General features: G+C 41.8%; 1 protein-coding gene across 5 annotated transcripts in view; it reads left to right on the plus strand.

Moving 5' to 3' along the window:
- Window positions 1-23,672, plus strand: part of sptbn2 (spectrin, beta, non-erythrocytic 2) — a 55,957-nt gene that overhangs the window by 25,454 nt on the left and 6,831 nt on the right. For all 5 annotated transcript variants that reach the window (XM_042499550.2, XM_042499551.2, XM_042499553.2 and 2 more), the window contains 33 exons: window positions 6,530-6,681; window positions 6,971-7,144; window positions 7,513-7,604; window positions 7,771-7,851; window positions 8,919-9,034; window positions 10,314-10,426; window positions 10,546-10,733; window positions 10,851-10,968; window positions 11,163-11,321; window positions 11,435-11,737; window positions 13,104-13,257; window positions 13,371-13,765; window positions 13,871-14,134; window positions 14,215-14,426; window positions 14,803-14,940; window positions 15,063-15,282; window positions 15,449-15,985; window positions 17,004-17,206; window positions 17,296-17,386; window positions 17,582-17,728; window positions 17,947-18,210; window positions 18,423-18,647; window positions 18,734-18,823; window positions 19,027-19,305; window positions 19,382-19,512; window positions 19,623-19,827; window positions 19,933-20,307; window positions 20,405-20,649; window positions 20,769-20,907; window positions 21,540-21,624; window positions 22,209-22,405; window positions 22,555-22,679; window positions 22,778-22,853. In XM_042499550.2, coding sequence (XP_042355484.2) covers window positions 6,530-6,681; window positions 6,971-7,144; window positions 7,513-7,604; window positions 7,771-7,851; window positions 8,919-9,034; window positions 10,314-10,426; window positions 10,546-10,733; window positions 10,851-10,968; window positions 11,163-11,321; window positions 11,435-11,737; window positions 13,104-13,257; window positions 13,371-13,765; window positions 13,871-14,134; window positions 14,215-14,426; window positions 14,803-14,940; window positions 15,063-15,282; window positions 15,449-15,985; window positions 17,004-17,206; window positions 17,296-17,386; window positions 17,582-17,728; window positions 17,947-18,210; window positions 18,423-18,647; window positions 18,734-18,823; window positions 19,027-19,305; window positions 19,382-19,512; window positions 19,623-19,827; window positions 19,933-20,307; window positions 20,405-20,649; window positions 20,769-20,907; window positions 21,540-21,624; window positions 22,209-22,405; window positions 22,555-22,679; window positions 22,778-22,853 — 6,293 coding nt within the window. The remainder of the gene's footprint in view (window positions 1-6,529; window positions 6,682-6,970; window positions 7,145-7,512; window positions 7,605-7,770; window positions 7,852-8,918; window positions 9,035-10,313; window positions 10,427-10,545; window positions 10,734-10,850; window positions 10,969-11,162; window positions 11,322-11,434; window positions 11,738-13,103; window positions 13,258-13,370; window positions 13,766-13,870; window positions 14,135-14,214; window positions 14,427-14,802; window positions 14,941-15,062; window positions 15,283-15,448; window positions 15,986-17,003; window positions 17,207-17,295; window positions 17,387-17,581; window positions 17,729-17,946; window positions 18,211-18,422; window positions 18,648-18,733; window positions 18,824-19,026; window positions 19,306-19,381; window positions 19,513-19,622; window positions 19,828-19,932; window positions 20,308-20,404; window positions 20,650-20,768; window positions 20,908-21,539; window positions 21,625-22,208; window positions 22,406-22,554; window positions 22,680-22,777; window positions 22,854-23,672) is intronic.

The following is a 23,672-nucleotide window of genomic DNA, read 5'->3' on the forward strand; positions in this document are numbered from 1 at the left end:
AGGAATGCCAGGGGAGGAAGACATGACTTGGGCAGGACATTAAACAAGGTGAAATTTTTAGCAGCACTTAATGATTACCAGCTTGTGCTTAGATTTTCTGTGGCGCCTCTAAATATTTCTAATATGTTTGGGAGTGAGGGAAAAAAAATCACAAGACAGTAGTCCAGTATATTTGACAGTGAATGGTCAGGGAAATAAAAAAGTGGACAATCTGCAGTATGCATTTGTTGCTATGTGTGAAGTGCTTACTATGGTAAGCTATTTATGGATGGAGTCACTCCTTGTCCTCTGTGCTGAAGTGACGCCACTGGGAGCCAAAGCGCAGTGTCATGCAACACAGCGAAAGGATGCAGGATTCATTGAGAAGACAGTGAGCAACATAGGAAACTTGCGTCCAGAGGGGAGAATCAGAAGGAAGTGTCGGCCTCTATTTCTCCCCCACTAGTGCTTATTTTTGTCTCTGTGATGGAGAAACAGATGATTTCATCATTGTTAGGGCATGGTCAGTGACTAAGGAGCGGTGCTGGCATCTTCAAGTCGGCCCGAGTCCGTTGTATACAACACGCAGCACGTGTTTCTGTCAATGAGCTAGACTTAAATGTACTCTGTAGTATACTAACACTCTAAACACAGAACAAAATCTTCAATTAGAGATGCTCAACGATCTTTGGAGTCGTTGAGAGCTGATTAAGTGATTAAATGTCTCTGTATGGAGTCCTAGCCTCAATCTAACTTCTCGCGGATACTTCAGATACTTTGAGCATGTTATATATTTGTGCAGTGTAAATGGGCTAAATAGGTAACCAATGACCACGTGATATGCATACTGGCAGCCAGAAAAAAATGACCTGACAAATATGGGTAGATATCTTAGCGGCCTTGTCTTAAACTGATCACAATGTGTGCAATCAGGACAAACAAGATTCTGCTTCAATGACGTTGGGAACGGTCTGACATTTAATAAATCAGTCTGTAGGGATTTTTTAAAAATGTCAAACAGTTGTATTTTTGACTGGAAAGTGTTCAAATATGTTTGTAGATTTTAAATATTTATTGTACCCACCAAAACCACAAGACTGCATTTTTTTACAGATCTATCAAATTATACAATTTCTTTATTTCTTTTAATCTTTATTCAGCCATTTTCAGTTGAAAATAAAGATTACCGTCCGAGCCATACTGCTTTTATTCACATGTATTTCAATGCATTGGTGACGTCTGTTCACTAATGAGTTAATTTACTGAACCTTGATGCCACTGTGACCACTTTATTTAGAAAAGCATATTGTATTCTGGAGAATGGAATATGGGATCATTAATCATTAATTTCCCTGATCAGTTGTAACACTGCATCACATCTGTCCAGGTGACCACTTTCTCAACACCAAACATTAAATTATGACCTCAACACAATGGTACAGCTGAAATAGTCTCAGGCTGCACCTATGCTGTTCTTATGCACAGATGTGAAATTGTTTTTCTTCGTGTGTGAGCCATGCCCCACCAATTCATTGTTAGTGTTGTATCTGTCTTCATTTTATCACCAAATATGATCATAGCCAGTCCCCCAGACAGGATTAAGTCTGGCGGCATATTTGCTCAGATTACCTGCAGATATTTATCGTTATCAACAGAACCAAAGTTTGTTTGGGGGTTAAATAGAAAAGCAATCTAAATCCCTTTACCTTCAAAAGGAGAGAGGGCACTGTCTGAGCCAGGCCCTCTCTCTACCCCCCACCCTGACATATACTTAAAGCTTACTGCCAGAGACAAACATGTTCAAAGTGACTGGACATGCCCAAATATGCTTTTGAAACATTCAGTGATGCCTCTAACCACTAGTTCATATCTGCCATTAGTAAACAATGGTGGAAAATATTCCATAGAAAATTGTAATTGCTTGTTTTTGCAGCTTGCACACTGACAGGCTCAAGAAGGACAGGCAGAGCTCGTGGATAGTTAGGGAGGGGTTAACTAACTTCTATGAGATTTGGTTAAGAATATATTTTATCCTTGTTCCAGAGTACGTTTTAGTAGTAGAGTCCAGTTCTTTGGTTGAGTCTAGTTTTTATTGTGTAGACGAAACAGCTTTCAGAAACATTAAACAGTTGATTAAATCCACATTAGCGAGTATTCTTTCCTGGATTTATATAGTATTCAAAGCAGACAATATCTGTTTTGTTGTTTTTTGATGGATTACAAGGCATTTCTACATAGATATATGAAGCATTTCACCACATCTTGCAGCCCTTGTCTGTGGCACTTTGCATCTTTAGTGTAAGAGAAATATTATTACTTTGAATAGTCCTTTCTTAAAAACTGCTGTGGAAAGTCTTTACTGTTGGATTTTTTTTTTGTCAAAAGAGATTATGGAAGATTAAGTAAGACAATCTAGTAATTACTAAGCTTGATTTCTAGAGCTCATATTTTCCCACTCTTTTCTCTTGTTCTCTGTTGTGTAATAGTGTAACTATGTTGGCAGGCTCTGCAGTATCTTGCATGACGTTAGATGTGAGACATCTGACAACAGACAGGAGTCTCAGTTTCTGTTCTCACCTTCAGTGATCAGGGTACTCTTTAAAAAATAGACTAGTTTTCTGTACAAACATAGAGCATTCGTAAAGGTTTGTAAAACTAGTAAACCATTTAGACGTGGATGTACAGACATTACAGTTAACCTATCCTCCCATGTACTAATAACACAGTCCACAAATGTCACGCTGTTAGAGACAACAGCTGCACCAATTTTGTCCCTATTCGCCACAGCCGCAACTGATGACAAGTTTGTGTTTGTTTGCCATAATAAGCAAACACGTCAGACACTGTTGTCTGTGTTTGACTGTCTTGTGTTCTCATTCGGTAGCCTTGTTATTAGCGGCATAGAGCCAGCACGGTTGCAGCATTTTTTCTTTAGGACCCCTGCCCACTGCCCCAGTACCTCCTCTTTAGTGTTGGGTGCTGTCACAACACGATCAGGCGTCAGGAGGAATGTAGACTCTGCTGCTGTACTTCACCTGCCACAGTTATCCACCTCTGCTGGCTCATTGAGCAGCTTCAAATCGCTTAGTGGTGCTTTAATAATGGAATAACCTGTTAGTGTTGCGCATGAAGGAGATGAGAAGAAATACAAAGCGGTCAAACAAAAAAACAACCCCAAACCATCAGCACGACCTTTTACAGTAGGCAGAGGCAACCAGGGCTAAACTACAACAGGGCTGTTTGACCGACAGTAGCTGTTTGAGTGTGATGCCACAAGAATCTCTTGTTTGTCTGTTATCTTTGAGTTTAGGTAAACTAGGAAAAAGCACACGTCCAGGAAACAAAAGAGCTGATAGCTTGGATAGAAAGAGAAACTTGTCAGTACCACAACTCCAGCCCTCCAAATATGTCGTAACTTGGTTAAATGTTACATTTGTATAATAAAAACTTAAACTGTATATCTTTGTGGAATTTGGAGATTTGAACACAAGACAACACAAACCCGTTAATTCACGTGTACATGTTGTTTTGCACTCATTAACGGTAATCTCTTGACATTTGTCTGCATAGTTACCGTAGTCAGATGGTAACTTCTCTAAGACCAACATATCCATCTCATTGTGCTGCTGTGTGTTTGACATATGGTTTAACTGCTATTGAACTCTTTGTCTGGAATGCAAGTGCGCTCTCCGATTGTTACCAAGCCCTCAAGCAGGCAACAAGAGAGTTAGGGCAGGGTGGGACTTAATCAGCAAATGATACTGTACTTTTTGAACACAATTCTTATTCTTCCTCTGCAGTCTTGCACAGACATTATAAGAACCAGTTATTATTTGAAAAAATTGATTTTAAATTACTACTGTATTCTACAAGAATACACCCAAATAGGCTGCCATGGGCATTCATACTACCAGCAGGTACTGTGACTTAATCATCCAGTGAAAACAATGCCACATGCACTCACGCTGCCTCTTTGCTTTCTTAATTTAATGCTTTTGCTGTCTTCTCCTACCTCTTCTATGTGTAGTTCTGCTGCCCTCAGCTCTGGTGCAGAGCATGGACAGCCAAACTTTACACTGAATAATGGAAGATATCCTGCTATCATTTCTTCTGTTGCTGGCTGGTCAGTGCATTTTTTGCAGATTCTGCCGTCAGGTGAAACAGCAACAGCAGCAAGGGAGGTTGCTTCACAGTGTTTTGGCATTTTATCACTTAGCGAAGATTACAAGAGATGCAACACAGTGAGGTGTTTTCGATGGTGTGACAATCCTTGAGATTTTTATTTCATGGCTGTTAGATGGCTAGAAAAGACACTGAAATGTGAGTTTCAACAGGGAAATATGAGACTTGATAGGTGTGGCCCTCTGCATTTCTTCAGAAATTTGCACCACATCACCCTGATGTGTGTGTATATATGCGTTCCAGTGAACATGTTGATGGAGCATTGACAAACGATAAGAAATCCGGCTCATTAAAATATCACCGTGCAGCCACTAGAAGTCAAAAACTCCACAGGGGATCTTCATTAACCACATTATAGTGAGGTAAAACACAGAGGTCACAGCTGTAGGGGACTGAGTATTTTATCATTTTGATAAATGTTTGTTTCAGAAAATTGGTAGCAGATTGCTCATGATGTGCTGTTTAAGCACAACATTACAAGACGTTACGTGTATTATTTCGAAGGAGAGCCATTCTAGTAGAGTAGATTCAGGGGAAGCCCCTTTAGCTCGCAGCAGCTCAAGCGTTATGTTCTGTGGTGTTACTCCACCCTTGCAGGCCTTTGTGAAATTTCAAAATATGTTCTTTTTTTAGCTGACAGTTGATAGAGTGGTTATTTGCGCAATATGCTCTTTTTGGTCACCTCACATTGCTCAAAACGGCTTTGTATTCATTTATCAATCAAGGACTTAACAGCAATGACTCAGTAATACTTCCTGAGCCTTTAATAGCTTTCTGTTATGATTCCTGATAACCAATTTCAAAGACAAAGATTTGTGGGCATCTCAATGGTTTTTTAATGGTTTTTTAATTCCACAAGATCTGTTATTCATATACTGACCTTGTGATTTAATCTAATTGATCTCTTTTAATATGACTATTTTCAACTTCAGCCTTTGCAGTTTGCCTACATATTACATTACATTACATACATATTTGGACATTGCCTTTGGGTTGAAGGTCTCAGTTTTTAATAGTGTTATATTTGAATGTTACCGTAACTTGCAGTTTCAGTCTTTACCTTCAGTTTGTAATGGTGCAGTCTTTGATTACATTCTGTCAAATAAATCTCTGTCTTGGCTTTGACTTCAGTAAAACAAGACCTTTGGCAGCATTTAGATACTTGTTTATGTGCTAATGTTAGTAGTAGCAACATAGTTACATAATTATGTAATTATGCTAGAAGTGAACATTTGTTTGATTTAAACGTGAAGAAGCATCAAGGGCAACACAAAAGTTTGTATTTAAAGTAGTAAATCTTGTCCAGGTAACTGACCCCTCGAAGCTACTTTCTGTCACACTTATTATATTTCTGCCTTTGGTGTTTTGATGCAACACAAAACGTGCAGAAGATTTAGGTTTGGGTTTATGCTGTTATACCAAGCTACTTTGAAGTGTGTTATGGAAAGCAGGTGTGGTGTTTTGCACCATCTAAGATGATTGTATCATATGGAGATATGTGTAATGAACGCTTTGAGCTTTACTCAACGTGTAGCTATTTGTGGTTTGGTTTGTTTAATGCTGCCTGTGAAAAAAATGAAGTCCTTGTTGTTTTGCATCGTTTTAAAAGAGACATCCATCTTCACCACCATTATATTTCCTTTCATGCCGCTGCAAGTAGGCTTTGTTTTGTTCAACTCATTATTACAGAGCTGCTTCTCTGATCTATTTTCTGTCTGCTTCAGGGTTTTTCTGTGTGGGCTTGTGTTAGGTGCAGCGCATTAAGTGCAATGCTAGAATGGTGTTTTTAAAAGGCAGGAAGACCTTGTGTCCTAGAAATGAGGTCACCTTGTTAGGTGGCAGAGCAGGATTAGCTTCTTACCCCCCCTGGTCCATATGTCTGAGCTGCTGTTACAGCTTAATTTATTGTGATTCGTTTTCTTTTTAGTCATGCTGCAATCAAGAAACAGCACATGTCCTTGCCTTTATGTGCAATTTTCTCTTTTCTCTCTTTTCTCCTCTGAACTTACATCATCAGGGTAATTAGCAAAGCACACGTTAGCAGAGCCATCAGTAAACTTTGGTCCGAGGAGTGAAAACCTCTCACTAAGCTGTCAATACAGTGATCCTGGAGACTTAATGGCATAGCTTATCTGTGAAATGAACCGCTAAGGACAAGGGCTTAAGTCCTTATGATTTACTGTCACCTGTCTGCCCCCAGTTGTTATCAAAATTATTGACTAAGTTAGTGTTTGTTTAGAGCAAAATTGATTCCTTGCAAATATTTATTCCCCTGACTAATGGAATTGATGTCATTGATGTCATTTAGCTAAGTTTTGGTTTTATATGACTTAAGCCCCTCTCTCTCTCCCTGTTGTTTCTTTTGCAGATGAGCGTGAAGCAGTACAGAAGAAGACTTTTACCAAATGGGTAAACTCTCACTTAGGCCGAGTGACCTGTCGCATTGGTGACTTGTACACCGACTTGCGAGATGGCCGCATGCTCATCCGCCTTCTGGAAGTGCTCTCAGGAGAACAGCTGGTCAGTATCACACAGACACCTCCCCGCTCTGTCCTAACCCTGACCCAGACCCTGAGCATGACCCTCATCCTGCACCAAAAGTCAGGAGGAAGGACAAATCATGCGCTCTCTTCATTCTTGAAATCATGTGCTTCATTTCTTCTTTCTTCTCCTCCTGCTTCTCCTTGTTAAGCTTCATTTTTTTTTGAAAATATTCCTGCCATTCTTTCCTCTTCATTTATGTTGTGATCACTTTTGTGCAATAATTTCACAACATAGGTCAACTTTCTTTTTCTTCTGCTCCTCGCAGCCAAAACCCACCAAGGGCCGCATGCGTATCCACTGCCTGGAGAATGTCGATAAAGCCCTGCAGTTTCTCAAGGAGCAAAAAGTCCATCTAGAAAACATGGGCTCACATGACATTGTGGATGGGAATCACCGTCTCACTCTGGGTCTCATCTGGACCATCATCCTTCGCTTCCAGGTAACATAAAGAGTAGCCTCCTAGAGTTCTTCCCATTTGCTTCTCAGCGCAGCTGCCACACTGCTTAACCTCTTTCAAAGAGGTAGTTTGGCTTTGGGACATCAGGTCTCTGCATGTAGCCAAGCCCATCCTCAGGCAAACTCACAAAAATGGTAATAGAGGTTAATGCAGCTGCAATGTGATTTCCGGTGTAAATCTCATATTGAACATAATGTCAGTACTTGTTAAAATGTTTGTAAACCGAAAACCATAAAATTTGGTATAATGTAAAAACAGATAGTTAGATTAAAGTAATGATACTGCAAGTTCTAGGAATTGTGTGAAATGATGTGGGCAGAGTCTTATCTGTATGAATGCTCTGCTGGCAGATCCAGGACATCAGTGTGGAGACGGAGGACAACAAGGAGAAAAAATCAGCGAAAGATGCCCTGCTGCTTTGGTGCCAAATGAAAACTGCTGGGTGAGAAAAGAGTGGGAGAGGAGAGAATGGGATGGCTTAAATACAGAATAAACACTGTTAATATGTGGAAGATATATTTAACTATTCATTATTTTACAGACGTGGTTACTGATGATTCTTGCTGTGCTGAGTTAATGAGTAATGACTTCTGATCTGGCCTCTGCAGATATCCCAATGTCAACATCCACAACTTCACTACCAGCTGGAGAGATGGTCTGGCGTTCAATGCCATCGTGCACAAACACAGGTCATTGACTTCTTCCTGTACTTGATGTTTCCTACTACAATAAATTGGCCCCTGTTAGGCATATGCCTAAGTATAATAGGTCTTTTCTTCAAAGTGTGGATCTCACATCCTGCAAATCAAAAAGGTGTCCAATATCTTCACCCCCTCTTTTATCTTTCTCTGCCTAATGAAGCGCACCTGTCACAGTACCATCATACTTCTCAGGGGTGTTTTTATCCCCTTTTCTATTTAGGTCTTCTCCTACTCCTCCCATCCTTCAGATAGTCTGCAGTATGGCTAAAAAGATGAAAATAAAATAGGGAGTAAGATGACCTAGATCACAGAAATAATAACCCACTTATTTTCTATGAGGAGCCATGCTTGATAACTCACTTGCACACCCTGCTGTTGGTTACAATGAATGCCTAAGGTGATACTTGATACATGAATGCAAACATCACTTTCATTAGAGTTACTGAACCATGGGATATTCGTGTAAACCATGACGCTGCCATTTACATGATCAGGCCTCTTTTCAAAGTACAGAAGAGGCACCACAGCACGCAGTTACAATATGCAAAGAGTGTTTTCCCTTTCCATTGTTAAAGTACCTGCAACACAATTTCTTATGTTTCATGAATAAAGAACATGCTGTGGGTCACTGAAACTCAATAAGGAAATAGCCATTTTTGTCCTCACACCCTATGATGGGATTGCCACTTCATGCTTATTGCACAATAAAGTTTCAGTGTCAGATAGCCCCCCCCCAAACCAACTTTACACCACAGCTCAAAATGATTGATCCAGGCAAGAATAAGCAATAATTGACAGTAGCAATTTACCTAATCCACAGATGAGAAGCCTGTTTGCATACAGATAACTATACTTTAATCCAATTGATTATTTAATGTACCCTGGTCTGTAAACATGACATGCATTAAAGTTGACTGCTAAATGTTTTTATTCTCTGTATCACAAGAAGGTGATGCTATATGTATATATGTCAGCCTGAATGGTATGGTAATTGATTTGCACCCTGCTCTGCAATCTGTTCCTATTAAACCATAATTGTTTCCTGGCCTTTGCAGACCTGATGTGATTGACTTTGACAACCTGAAGAGGTCTAATGCTCACTACAATCTTCAGAATGCTTTCAATGTGGCTGAGAAGGAACTGGGGCTTACCAAGCTGCTGGACCCAGAAGGTGAGTGGGTAAAGCCCATAGACAATCTAAAATAATAAATGCGTTTCGAAACCTCGACTTTGGCGTATTGCCTTTCACTTTCTTGTTTTTTTGGAGCCTGAAGTGGCCATATCTCTTTGGTGGAGTTGTGGAGGAGCGAAGGGTGGATCTGAATCACAGTCTGTGGTGATGCCGTGCAGACAGCATGTCACTCAAAGCGACCAACCTTTAATTAAGCATAACTTTAAGCTTTAATTTGTAAGTTGGTGAGTTATCTAAAAAATCACCCCTTGTACAGTTGTCATGAATGGTAAATTGACTATAGAGACCAAACCCATTTTTTGTACTAGGCTGTAAACAAATTTTTATTCTTGCTGTAAATTTAGGCATTTTAACATGGGGTCAATGGAGATTGATTCTGTTCTCCTCAAGTGGCTATTCATGGAACTACAGCTTTTGATACTTGTGCATTGGCTTCATTTTTCAGCCCCGGAGTATACTGTTTTGTAAAGCCTAAAAAAAAAAAAAACACGGCCTGACACTGTTCACCAAGACACTACACTGGTGCCTGTTGTCTGAAATGGACTGTTAGACTATGGAGGATTACTGGAATTAATTACAGCTTAGACAACACCACATCACATGTCAGCTACAGTGACATCACACAAAGCATGTCCAAAGTTTCGTAACAGACTGGCATCTATTAAACTCCTCATTAAGGTTTTAAAAGCTAGTGTTGTTTGTGCATGATGAAGTTTATGTTCAGCAGCTTTAAACAAAATAGGGGGAAGAGTTCACACGTAGGCATTGGATGATATGAGAAGTTCATGTCACATTATCTTGGCCAAAATAATTGGAGCTCACAAAATTATCCCAAAAATGATCAAAATACTAAAGCATACTAGGATCACTGTACCTTGCATTTTGTTAAGGAACAAATACTTTATTGCAAAACAGGACACACATTTTTTTTTTAATGGATATCATTTGTAGTTGAAAACACTCTGTAAAAACAAGCTTTGCTATGGTTGAAATATCAACATATCTTAAGATACCATATCTGCAAATGCTCGATTAAGATCATTTGCATTTTTTGAGGTTGGTGTGTATGCAGCCTGTTTCTGCAGAGTTTTTTGAACTGCTAGTTGCTAAGAACTCTCTATGGGTGCTGCTGGACATGATATCCATGATAATCCTGATAAAGGACATTCACCACGATCAACCTATTGTGTTTTTTTAATTGAGATGCTCTTCTATCTTTCCATTCACATTTAAATGGATCATGCTGTCTTTTTTTCAGATGTTAATGTTGATCAGCCTGATGAAAAGTCCATCATCACCTATGTGGCGACCTACTACCATTACTTCTCCAAGATGAAAGCCCTGGCAGTGGAGGGCAAACGAATTGGCAAGGTTAGCTGCGTGTGTGTTTTCTGTTGATATACATTCATGTGTGAGTAAACCCATGAGTACATGTACATTAAATGTTTGCCCACCAATTGTCTTGATTCAAAGATCCCTCTCGGTTGCAGGTGTTGGACTATGCGATTGAGGCTGACCAGCTGATCGAGAAGTATGAGACCCTCGCCTCAGAGCTACTTCAGTGGATTGAGCAGACCATAGGAACGCTCAATGATCGGCAGCTAGCTAACTCACTGAGTGCTGTGCAGAACCAGCTTCAGGCTTTTAACTCCTACCGCACTGTGGAGAAGCCCCCCAAGTGAGTAACAGAAAGCTTTAATATAACCCAGTGAATGACCCAATGCTCGTTATCCATTAGGATCCAACGTGTGAAGCGGCACATTGTGTTTAACAGAGGCGGTGTCTGTCTCCACAGGTTTACAGAGAAAGGAAACTTGGAGGTCCTCCTCTTTACTATCCAGAGCAAGATGAGAGCAAACAATCAGAAAGTCTACATGCCAAGAGAGGGAAAACTCATCTCTGACATCAACAAGGTACAGGCTGCTTTAGAAATGGCAAGCCACGTGAAAGCCATGTTCATGTTGACTTAAATGTTTCCATAGGCCACATGTTTATCATCCGCAATATATGATGATTATGGCGTTTCACAGAATTGACATCTTTTTGTACTCAGTATTGGTATCCTAGCTGCAGGATGTTACCAACTTCCTGTGTTTTCATGTTACAGGCTTGGGAGCGACTGGAAAAGGCAGAGCATGAGCGAGAGCTGGCACTGAGAAACGAGTTAATTCGCCAGGAGAAACTGGAGATGCTCGCTGCACGTTTTGACCGCAAAGCAGCTATGCGTGAGACATGGCTGAGTGAGAACCAGAGGCTGGTGTCTCAGGTAGTGTAGTAAAATTTGATCAATCAGCAACAGACATGTGTGGCTATACATGCTTTATTTTTTTCTGACTTTAATGCATTGAATAGTTTTAATGTGATTTCCTCTGTTATTAGGACAACTTTGGAACTGACTTGGGAGCTGTGGAAGCTGCCACCCGTAAACATGAAGCAATAGAGACCGACATCGGGGCCTATTGGGAGCGTGTGGCTGCTGTGGAGGCTGTTGCCAAAGAGCTGGAAGCAGAGTCGTATCATGACGTGCGTCGTATAATTGCACGGAGAGATAACGTGCTTCGACTGTGGGAATATCTGAAAGAGCTTCTGGCTGCACGCAGGGAGCGGCTGAACGCCCATCGAGACCTACAGAGACTGTTTGAAGAGATGCGCTATATCATGGACTGGATGGCAGACATGAAGGTACAGAACCACTCAACACAACGCATGCGTAAAGGCCATCCACACTAAGAACTATAACTTTAATGATCACAGCGTCAGCGTCCACACTGCTGAATGATAACGTTCTGTTAACAGTGACGTCAAGCATGCCCTGTTGATTCAGCTTTGACAGCCTGTTAATTCAGATTTTGTTTGTCTGACAGTGTTTCCGTCGTTCATCAAGCTACTCTGAAGGTGATTCTAACGATATTGTATTCCACTGTCATTGTCATCATAGTTGTTGTGGACACCACCGTCCACTTGAGTCGGGGCAATTTCTAAAACAATGCAATTATAATAGTTATCCTTCTTGGTGCATATGGCCCTTTACGCTTTTTTAAGAGTGCTCATTTTGTTTGAAAACCTGCCTTCATTCCTACATTCTGTTGGCTTTGTTTCTAATCAACAAAAAGGAATTTCCTAATCCTCTAAATTAGGTTTGCTGTTGTTCACATATGTCCTCAGCAGCTTTAGTGTCTGCGCTTATCAGAGGACCATTACCAGCAGTAATAAGCTTTTTACAGGCCGAGCCTGAGTTGTCATTGCTTTCTTTACTGGGGTAGGCTGAGGCAACTGCAATCACTGGGAGTCTTTTTCTGTTTACTTGGATAAATCTTGGTCTTTATTTTGGCATTAATTATTGTTTTAAACTTAAACATCGATTGATTTCATATTTATTTAAAAAGCAACATTTATGCCTTTTTGTACCACTCTGAGGGACCACCTTTGTAAAAATACAGCACTTTACATTAAATTTCTCAATTGAAAAGGAGTATAAACAGGTGTTTAATTAAATGGGAGACGTGTGCGTTTGTTTTTTGCTGGAGTGAAGTTGATTAGGGCATTAATCCACGTCTTCTGTAATTTTCACTGGTAACTGGAAACACACTGTTAATATCTTGATGATTCAATCAGCCATTACCATATAATTAGAATGCTTTTATACAGTTTATTATCTGTTTTTTTAATTGTGTTTGTTGTCCTGTTGTCATTTAATGGTCTTCTGGTCTAATGGCTCAGATAAGGGAAATGTTTTCTGCTGTGATTTGTGTAAGACTCCAGCTTCCATTTGTTCAGGTTAATGGTCTGAAGCAAACAGCTTGTTGAAATTCTGTTGTCCATTTTTATTATTGGATTTTGGTCATTTAACATATCACCAAGTGCAATGTAAAGCTCCTAAAATATATAATTATCTTTTTGGTTTAAATGTTTGCCCTCTCTTCACACATTCTATTGGACATAATAACATGGGGTCCCACCTTGTGGGTGCTGTTGCAAACATTTTGGAGGTTTTATCCTTTTGAAGATGAAACAATTAAATATTCAACCGGACTGTGTTGTGTTTCAGAGTCGTCTGCAGTCTCCTGACAGTGGCAAACATTTGCATGACGTGTTAGATCTGCTGCAAAAACACACTCTGGTAGAGGCTGACATTTCAGCTCAGGCAGAGAGGATCAAGGCTGTGCAGGGAGCTGCACAGCGCTTCACTTCCTATGAACAGGGTGAGTCCTCAAACCTGTTTTACATATTCTCTGTACACATCATGCAGCTTTAGTCTCACCTATCTGTGCACAATGTCTAAGTGCCCATGTATTCCTGCCTCTTAAATTTCCAGCCTACAAACCATGTGAGCCAGGACTAGTTAGCGAGAAGGTTGACCTGCTGGGTCAAGCCTATGAGGAGCTTGGTCAGCTTGCTGCAAAACGCAGAGAGCGCCTAGAGGACTCGCGCCGCCTGTGGCAGTTCCTGTGGGATCTGGGAGAGGAGGCAGCCTGGATCAGAGAGCAGGAACAGATCCTGGCCAGTGGAGACTGTGGCCGTGACCTCACCTCTGCCCTTCACCTGCTCAGCAAACATGAGGCCTTCAGGGATGAGATGGCAGCCCGTTATGGCCCCCTGAGTAACAGCATCGCTGCCGGAGAAACTTTGGTTCAGGAGGGACACTTTGGAGCGCCAGAGGTCACTGAGAGGATTCAAGACATCCGTGCGCAGTGGGCACATCTGGAGGAGGTGGGTGTTGATCACGATTCTCTGCATTTGTATTTGCACATTACAAAGGTTTCCCAAATACTGCTTTTTTGTGTGTGTGACCTTCTTGTCCTCCCTGCTCCCCAGACAACTAAGCTTAGAGAGCAGAGCCTGAAGGAAGCGGTGGCCCTTCACCAGTTTCAAACAGATGCCAACGACATGGAAGCATGGATCATGGAGACACTTAGACAAGTGTCCAGTCCAGAGGTGGGCCACGATGAGTTCTCCACTCAAACTCTGGCTCGCAAGCAGAGGGAGATAGAGGAGGAGATCCAGAGTCACCGCCCTGGCATCGACTCCCTGCACGAGCAGGTCCAAGCACTGCCACAGGCCTACATACATTTCCCTCAGGTATGTGCACTATGTTTTTCATACTTCTTCAGTGATGACATACTGTTTGTCTTACAATTTTTTTTTATGGATGACTGTAGGTGGATGGTCGCCTACCTGCTATTGAGCAGCGCTATGAAGAACTGGAGTCTCTGTCAGCAGCTCGCCGCCAGGCTCTGGAAGGTGCCCTGGCCCTCTACCGCATGTTCAGTGAAGCTGGTGCCTGCCAGCTCTGGGTGGAGGAAAAGGAGCAGTGGTTACACTGCATGGAGATCCCAACCAAACTGGAGGACTTAGAGGTGGTGCAGCAGAGGTTAGTCTTGGGAAAGGAAAGATGTCAACACTGAAGATGTAATTTATCATAAATATGATGATAGCTGAATTCTCGTCTCTTTAAAATCCTTTACATGTTGGTAACATTGAAGCTGAGACTTAAATGCGTGAAATATCAACCAAAATGAATTCAAATAATTACAATTGTTAATCAACACACAAGAGGTAGTACTCATGAAATGAAATACAAAAATCAACAATAGTTAGTACATCTTGTAACTCTAATCTTGTTCTCTAAAGTATACAAAACGGCTTTCTCTCACAAAATATTATTATCTATGGAAATATCTTGTCTAAACTAAATCAGACTTTTCAGAATGAGTGAGTTGATGCTAGTCTATTATTTGTGACTGCAGATTCGAGACACTGGAACCTGAGATGAACAACCTAGGCACTCGTGTCACTGATGTGAACCAGGTGGCCGAGCAGCTGCTGTGCTCCGACAACTGTAACAAAGACCAAATTCACCAGACACGAGACCAGCTACACAACAGGTCAGAGCTTACATATAAGGCTCAGTAAAAAAGCCACTACTTTACACAAAAATATATGTGTGTTCAACTAGCACTGTGGTTAGTGTTTCTAGCCTAAATATTACATTTGGTGTGGTCCCTAGATGGAGGGAGTTCGAACAACTGGCTGGCCAAAAGAAACAAGCTCTGGAGTCAGCCCTCAACATCCAGAACTACCACCTGGAGTGTAATGAGATCCAAACTTGGATGAAGGAAAAGACCAAAGTGATTGAATCCACTCAGAGCCTCGGCAATGACCTGGCAGGAGTGATGGCACTGCAACGCAAACTCACAGGCATGGAGAGGGACCTGGAGGCCATTCAGGTACAGAGAGGTCACATGCAGTGAGTTCTTGGGATGGGAACAGAACAAACTGTGTAATAGATAATGTACAAATCTGGTAAACTGAATAATGGGAATAACTTGGGCTCAAAGTTGAGGTATCTTGTCATCATTTTTGCATTTTTAAAAGATTTTCATGTCCTTTCAGGGTAAACTGGATGACTTGAAAAAAGAGGCTGAAAAGCTGGCCCGAGAACATCCAGACCAGGCTGGAGAGATCCAGGGACGCCTGGCAGAGATTCAAGAGGTGTGGGAGGAGCTGAACGCCACCATGAAGCGGCGCGAGGAATCTTTGGGCGAAGCCAGCAAGCTGCAAGGCTTCCTCAGGGATCTGGATGACTTCCAGTCGTGGCTCTCCCGCACCCAGACCGCTGTGGCCTCGGAGGACATTCCCACTTCTCTGCCTGAGGCTGAAAGTTTGCTCGCCCAGCACGAGAATATTAAGAATGAGGTGGATAACTATAAGGAGGACTACGAGAAGATGCGGGCGGTCGGTGAGGAGGTGACCCAAGGTCAGACGGATGCCCAGCACATGTTCTTGGCCCAGAGGCTCCAGGCACTCGACACTGGCTGGCATGAGCTGCGTTGCATGTGGGAAAACCGCCACAGTCTGTTGGCCCAAGCCTTTGACTTCCAGACTTTCTTAAGAGACGCAAAGCAGGCAGAGGCTTTCCTCAACAGCCAGGTTAGGAAAATATACTATAGACTTAAAGCCTGTGCCAGAGAGCTACGGCCTCATTGTTACGAAAATCATGTATCATCATAAAGCCTTATTGGCACAGACTACAGTCCAGCAGTCAGTGCCAAATTCAAAGCCAAATACCTGTATGTATCTGAAATACTAGACATACTGCATGATTTAAGTAGATGATAAAGTGTCTAAGCAGAGCATGGGTTAAAGTAACATTAAGTTGGAAAAAAATCTAAATTTCAAATATCTCAGCAGAACATCTACCCTCTTGCACCTCCCATTGTTTTTATAGGAGTTAAATGTGTTTGATTACATTGCAAAATTGTCATATTAATAATATCAAATTAATTTAAAATGATTCATCAAATTGAGTAAACATTATACAGATTTGCAATTTTGTGATGCTTTTATAAGAAAAACAAATTCCAAGCAATTTTTTCCTTGTTAAAACACTCCCATTGCCCCTACATTGGTTTAATTGAAACAAATGTATTTCCTTCTGATAATTGTAAATATCTTTATCCTCATTTTAAACTCCAGTCTTCATTATGGTTGTGTGGGTATTTGTGGTCTGTTTACTTTGGTGCTCTTAAATCTGTGAGGAGAGAAGTAAGCACCAGTGCAAGTGGGTCGTATGGGGGCCATAGACCTAGATCTGTGTGGTGTAGGCCACAATACTACAGTGAGTCTTTTTTCATGTTTTAAAATCCAGAGACCTACTGTCATGGATCTAAGTGGCATATATTTGAATGAAGAGGAAATTAAAGTTCATTTACATATATAGACTGACACAACCTAAGAGTATGTATTTAAAACAGCCGCTGCAAAATTATATTTGTAGTTTGTCTTAGTATTCATTCTTCAGTATATGTACAGTTTGCTCTTGTTTTAAATGTTTTAATCGCAACACATTCCTTATATTAAGCAGGCTGCAGAAATCAAGAGCAATGATTGGAATTAGATATTTGCACATGAGAAATGTAACAGAAACATTCCTTTTCTCTCTGTGTAGGAGTACGTGCTGTCCCATACAGAAATGCCCACTACTCTTCAGGGAGCAGAGGAGGCCATCAAGAAGCATGAGGATTTCCTCACCACCACAGAGGCCAGCGAGGAGAAGATAACTGGTGTGGTGGAGGCTGGACGGCGCCTCATTAATGACTCTAATGCAAACTCAGATAAGATCCAGGAAAAAGTTGATTCCATCCAAGAAAGGTCAGAGCAAACCCCTGTTAATGTTTTTCTTCTTAACTTTATGTTTGAAGAATGGAAGTTCATTTAGGCTTCTTTTTACTTGTCTCCAGGCATCTCAAGAATAAAGAGGCTGCAAATGAACTGCTGGCAAAGCTTAAGGATAACCGTGAACTGCAGCACTTCCTCCAAGATGGACAGGAGGTAAATATAAAAGCATTATGAATAAATAAGTAAGGTTGCGTAAGGGATAAATATGTGAAAGTAACCTTGTATTTTGAGCAGAAATGTCTTCTTTAATTGTAAGAAACAAACTACAGAATTTTTGTTAGTGGTTGTATATCTTTAGAATATATTCGGGATAATACTTACTCTATACGGCTGTTCTCTTTTATACAGCTCACATTGTGGATCAATGAGAAGATGCTGACAGCACAGGACATGTCTTATGATGAAGCCAGAAATCTTCACAGCAAGTGGCAGAAACATCAGGCCTTCATGGCAGAGCTGGCCTCCAACAAAGACTGGCTTGACAAAATTGATAAGGTGTGTCCATTTTTCTATACATTTTTGTCAAATTTAATGTGATTAAACAGTGCTTGGACATCCTTTCATCTGCGTTTTAATAGGATTGCTAATGGTTAAGCTGATCAGTAAGACTAGGTAGTGTTTTATTAATATTTGTATCTGGGCACAGTCTACTGACATGACAAAAGCAAAGTTAACGTAAATTCAAACTTGTCTTCGTTTGTTGTCCCCTACAGGAGGGTCAGGCGCTGGTGGCAGAGAAGCCAGAGCTGAAACCTGTCGTTGAGCAGACCCTGGAAGACCTGCAGCGTCAGTGGGAGGAGCTGGAGAACACCACCCGCACCAAGGCCCAGTGCTTGTTCGATGCTAACCGGGCAGAGCTCTTTACACAGAGCTGCTCTGCTCTGGATGTCTGGCTGAAAAACCTTGAGAGTCAGCTGCATAGTGACGACTATGGCAAAGATTTGACGAGTGTCAACATCCTGCTTAAGAAGCACCAGGTAGAGATACTGCGCAAGCAAACCACAATCTATGCCATCTTTGCTGTCAAGATGTAGTCTTTATTTTACACATTACATGAACTGCGAAGAATTTAAGATTAGAAATGTGCCGAAATGTGTATTTTTTAAATCCTTTTGGTGGTTGTAGTGGAACTTAGATTGCAAAATGTCATATATTTCTTGTTTAACATCTTTCTACCATCCATGCATAGATGCTGGAGCACCAGATGGAGGTCAGAGAGAAAGAGGTGCAGTCCCTCCAGTCTCAGGCTCTGGCCCTGTCCCAGGAGGATGCTGGACTCACTGAGGTAGATGGTCAGCAAAGGCGTGTCACTGACAGCTTCTCCAACCTTCAGGATCCTCTCAAACTGAGGAGACAGCGACTACTCGCCTCCAAAGAAGCACATCAGTTCAACAGAGATCTGGAGGATGAAATTGTGAGTCAAGATTACCTGCATGAAGATAATAAATGTTTGGCGTTTCGCCTGAGGCTCATGTTTTATTCATTTGTCTGTTTTCTCAGCTTTGGGTGAAGGAGAGGATGCCCCTGGCGACCTCCACAGACCACGGAAAAGACCTGCCCACCGTGCAGCTGCTCAGCAAGAAGAACCAGGTACAGTGAGAAAATCTCCTTAACAAGCAATACTGAAATTATTAATTACTGTTTTGTTTAAAATTTTGTAATGCAGGGTAATTAAAGGGAAGATAAAAGTGACATCCAATACACTAATTGGCATCTCTAAATTATTAAAGACTTCACTGAGTAGACACCAAAAGCAAATGTCATTTCCAACAGAACTTTTGTTTCTGAATCAGACATTGCAGAAGGAGATCCAGGGCCACCAGCCTCGCATCGATGACATCCACAGGCGAGGCAAGACTCAGAGCCAGGTAGATGGTGAGAGGCAGTCTATCCTGGAGGAGCGCCTTGTTGAGCTGCGGGAACTCTGGGATCAGCTGATAGGCGAGACAGACAAGCGCCATGCCCGTCTAATGGACGCTAATCGCGCCCAGCAGTTCTATGCTGATGCAGCGGAGGCAGAGGCCTGGATGGGAGAACAAGAGCTGCACATGATGTCAGAGGAAAAGGCCAAGGTAGGACGAGAAGATGTAATGTTCTTACGCAATCTTGTGTCATGAGAAAATGTAACAATCTGCTATTTGATCCCAGGATGAGCAAAGCGCACTAATGATGGTCAAGAAGCACCAGAGCCTGGAACAGGCACTTGAAGATTATGCCCAAACCATTCACCAACTAGCCAACAGCAGCCGCCTCATGGTAACCAGTGAACACCCAGAAAGGTGAGAGAGCCCAAAGAAGATCTGAGTATTGAAGTGACATTTTTGTGTGTCTTTTTTATGAAGGAAGTTGTCTGCCCACAGCCACTTATCTGTCTTTTTTATTAACACAGCGAGAGGATCACCTTAAGGCAAGCCCAAGTCGACAAACTGTACGCAGGGTTGAAAGACCTGGCTGAGGAGCGTCGTGGGCGTCTTCAGGAGCGACTGCGGCTGACCCAGCTGAAGCGGGAGGTGGATGACCTGGAACAGTGGATTGCTGAGAGGGAGGTGGTTGCTGGCTCCCATGAACTAGGACAGGACTATGAACATGTCACAGTGAGTTTTATTTCTCTGTCACATACTTTGGAGACACTGAAGCTCAGGGAAATTTAGCTGAATTAATTATGTTTCTCACTTCTGCCCTGGTTTTCCTTTCTACAGATGCTGAGGGACAAGTTCCGGGAGTTTGCTCGGGACACCAGCACCATTGGCCAAGAGCGTGTGGATGGTGTAAATGGGCTGGCAGATGACCTGATTGAGTCGGGTCATCCTGAGAATGCCAGTGTGGCTGAGTGGAAAGACGGGCTAAACGAGGCCTGGGCAGATTTGCTGGAGTTGATCGACACACGCACACAAATGTTGGCAGCCTCCTATGAGTTGCACCGCTTCCATCAGGATGCCATGGAGGTGCTTGGGCGTGTTAAGGAGAAGAGGGAGGGCCTGCCTTCTGACCTTGGCCGTGATTTGAACACTGTTCAGCATCTACACAGACAGCACAACACTTTCGAAAATGACATCCAGGCCCTCAGTGGACAGGTCAGCTATCATAAATAATAATAAAGAGATGTGAGATTAAGTGAGAGCCTTGTGAATAGAAAGACTGAATGTCTCTGCTTCCTCTTTGACCTCCTAGGTAAACCAGGTGCAAGACGATGCGGCACGGCTGCAGAAGGCTTATGCTGGGGAGAAAGCTGATGACATTCACAGAAGCGAACATGCTGTGACTTCTGCCTGGGAGGGCCTGCTAGAGGCTGGTCAGGCCCGCCGGCTCCTCCTGCTGGACACTGTAGAGAAGTTCCGCTTCTTCAACATGGTGCGAGACCTTATGCTCTGGATGGACGGTGTCAACCTGCAGATTGACGCACATGACAGCCCCAGGTGAATGTCACTTATCCTTTACTTTCAAGTAACTATAATGAATTGTGTTACTGTGTAATCGGTGTGTATACATACAGGTCTATTTAAGTCTCACCTCTTTCTCCTCTCTGTTGTCCCAGGGATGTTTCTTCTGCAGGGCTCGTCATTGCCAATCATCAGGACATTAAGTCAGAGATTGAGACCAGAGCGGACAGCTTTACTGTCTGTACTGAGATGGGGAACACTCTCATCAACAATAATCACTATGCATCTGATGAGGTAATTTGCAGTAGTTCACTTTCACTGTCGTCTACAGTCATATTTATGCATATTAACAAGAATAAGGTCTGACTAAAAAGGGAACACACTTAATGACTCTTTGTGGGTCATGACTTAAAGGACATGTGTGCATCTAAGGGGATCTGTCAGAAAAAGAATGTTATATTCATAACTATGTTTTCATTAGTGTATAATCATCTGAAACTAAGAATTGCTGTTTTTTGTTGGCTTAGAAAGAGCTTTTGAAATCTACATATGGAACTGGTGTACATTTTTTTTCCCCAAGAGGGTTTCGCCTAGTCCCATCTTACTGTGCTGTGATTGGCTATTACTGAGTTTGGGTGCATTTAACGTTAGGGCAAAGAGGTTATGGTTAAGGTAAGTACTAGAAAATCACATTACATTTGGGTGGGGCTAGGCAGAACACACTTGGGGGAAAATATAGTAACAGAAAGTTGGTCCTCCACGGAGCCTGCCAATTTGCACCGCCATGTTTCTACAGCAGCCCAGAAAACATGGAAAGGGAGAGATGAGGAAAAGGGCATTCAGTTGGTTGCTAGATGGCACTAAATCCTACATGTGTTCTTTAATATCCTTCTCCTCATCTGTCTTGAATGTTCTTTGATTTACAGATCCGGGAGAAACTGGTTCAACTCCAGGAAAAGAGAGACAAGATCAACAAAAAGTGGCAAGACAAGATGGACCATTTACAAATTGGTAGGCATGCTTAACGTGTTAAGATTCTGTTTAAGGACGCATTCAATCTAAAAATGTTATGGCAAAAGAAATGTGAGTGATACATGGTATGGTTGTTAAAGGGTAAAGGTAGCAGATAAAGTACAAAGAATATCTCCACGTTTAAGGTCTATTAGATGAAATGACACCACACAGCAGTTTTCTACTTCTAGAAAATCGGATTGTGCAGTACATCTTAAGAAAGTTATCATGGCAGCCATCATTTTTTTGCTGTGTCCGCAGGTCATGCGTACTTACAGGAATCTGAGTGTTGATTGCAGTATTGCAAAAGTAGAGCACAGACTGACTTTATGGATTGTCTGCATATGCTTTCCCGCCTTTGTTTGGGCAACCCTCCCCGTCACAATGTACTGACCTTACTGACATCAATGAAGCCTGTGTACTTTGCCATAAAGCTGTTGTTGGTCTGAAAGGGCTCTAATGTGCACCTGAATGGGTTTCTGATGCTGTTTATATCGTACTTAATGTCTCATTATTTAATCACTCTGTCTCTTTCTTTTTTGTTTCTCTCTTTGTCCTCTGCTCTTATTCTCAATGCATCTCAGTGCTGGAGGTGTTGCAGTTCGGACGTGATGCCTATGTGGCAGAATCCTGGTTGGCAGGGCAAGAACCTCTGGTGCGAGCAGCAGAGCTGGGCTCAAATGTGGATGAGGTAGAGAGCCTAATTAAGCGTCACGAGGCCTTTGAGAAACTTGCTGCTGCCTGGGAGGATCGCTTTGTGCTGCTGGAGAAACTCACTACAGTAAGTACAGAGATGACTTGCATCACATCTCATAAAGTTATCCAGTGCAATAGATACAGGATGTACAGGGTGTCTGCCTCTCATATATTGATTTATTCTCACTCATGAGGTGTTAGTATAGAAAGCATTACAGAGTTCCCATTTTTCAGCTTGAGGAGCATGAGATCCAGAGGAGGCGAGAAGAAGAGGAGAGAGCGCGGCGACCCCCTACACCACCCCCAGTAGAAGTGGCACAATCTGAGACAGAAAGTCAAGCACATGATTCTGCAGCCAGGTAAAACAATTATGAGTTAGAGTAGAACAGCGCTGGTTGTTTCATAGACATTTAAAAAATGTATTTTTTAACTCACCTCCCCTCACTCTCAAAAACAGAACCAGTCTGGATCAGACCACACTCAATCAGTCAGTGTCAGTGAATGGAGTTCACAGCGACAATGACACATCTCAGGTGAGTGTTTCATACTGTAGATCCAAATGCTTTGTGTGTTACAGGGTTTCTGCTCTGTGGTGCAACAAAGTCACTTTTTTAACCAGACTTCTTTTTACCTTAGGGTTCTTGCATGTAATGTCTTGTAAAGTCATTTTCATGTCCCATGATTCATCTTTCACATTATGACATATATTTGTAAGAAATTATATTAAATCTGTTTAAAAATGTTGTTAATGAACGATAACTGAAGAAAAAAAAATCTACATCTAATATTAATAATCATTGAGAAAAACATGCAACATTTTGGTGCAAACCATGATTTTTTTATGAAATTAAATGAGTTGTAAAAGAAGTCCAAACCTGTGAGTATGTCATCCATATAATACATGATGTAACTGTATGTGATCGTGTGTCCCTGTCTGTCTGTTCTGCTCTAATTGACTGAGTTGTTTCAATACACATACCCTTGTCATATAATGGCATTAACTGCTAGGAAGGTAATTTTTTTTAAATCAGAAAGTATCCATTAAGTGTAGCTTATGATGTGTGAATTTACATAAAATACTGATAAACTGCACATTTTTGCTGATAGGTATTGCTCATGATTCTTGACAAATAAGTTTGTATTGCAGAAGCACTTTTTCTAAAACCCACCACCTCAGGAACCTTGACTCAATTGGACCTGAGAGGTCAGAGTTGGGCTCTGGTTGGGAAACCTACATACATGTTACATGATAAAGTGAAAGCCCTCACTGGCAGACAAAAATAAGCACCTGGTACATCCATCTATTTCAGAGGAGATGATGGCAGTCTCCACTGGCTGCTTGTGGAAAGCAG

The sequence above is a fragment of the Plectropomus leopardus genome, chromosome 15 (assembly GCF_026936395.1).
Source record: "Plectropomus leopardus strain MGB_pleo_1.0 chromosome 15, ASM2693639v1, whole genome shotgun sequence".
Taxonomy (NCBI): Eukaryota; Metazoa; Chordata; class Actinopteri; order Perciformes; family Serranidae; genus Plectropomus; species Plectropomus leopardus.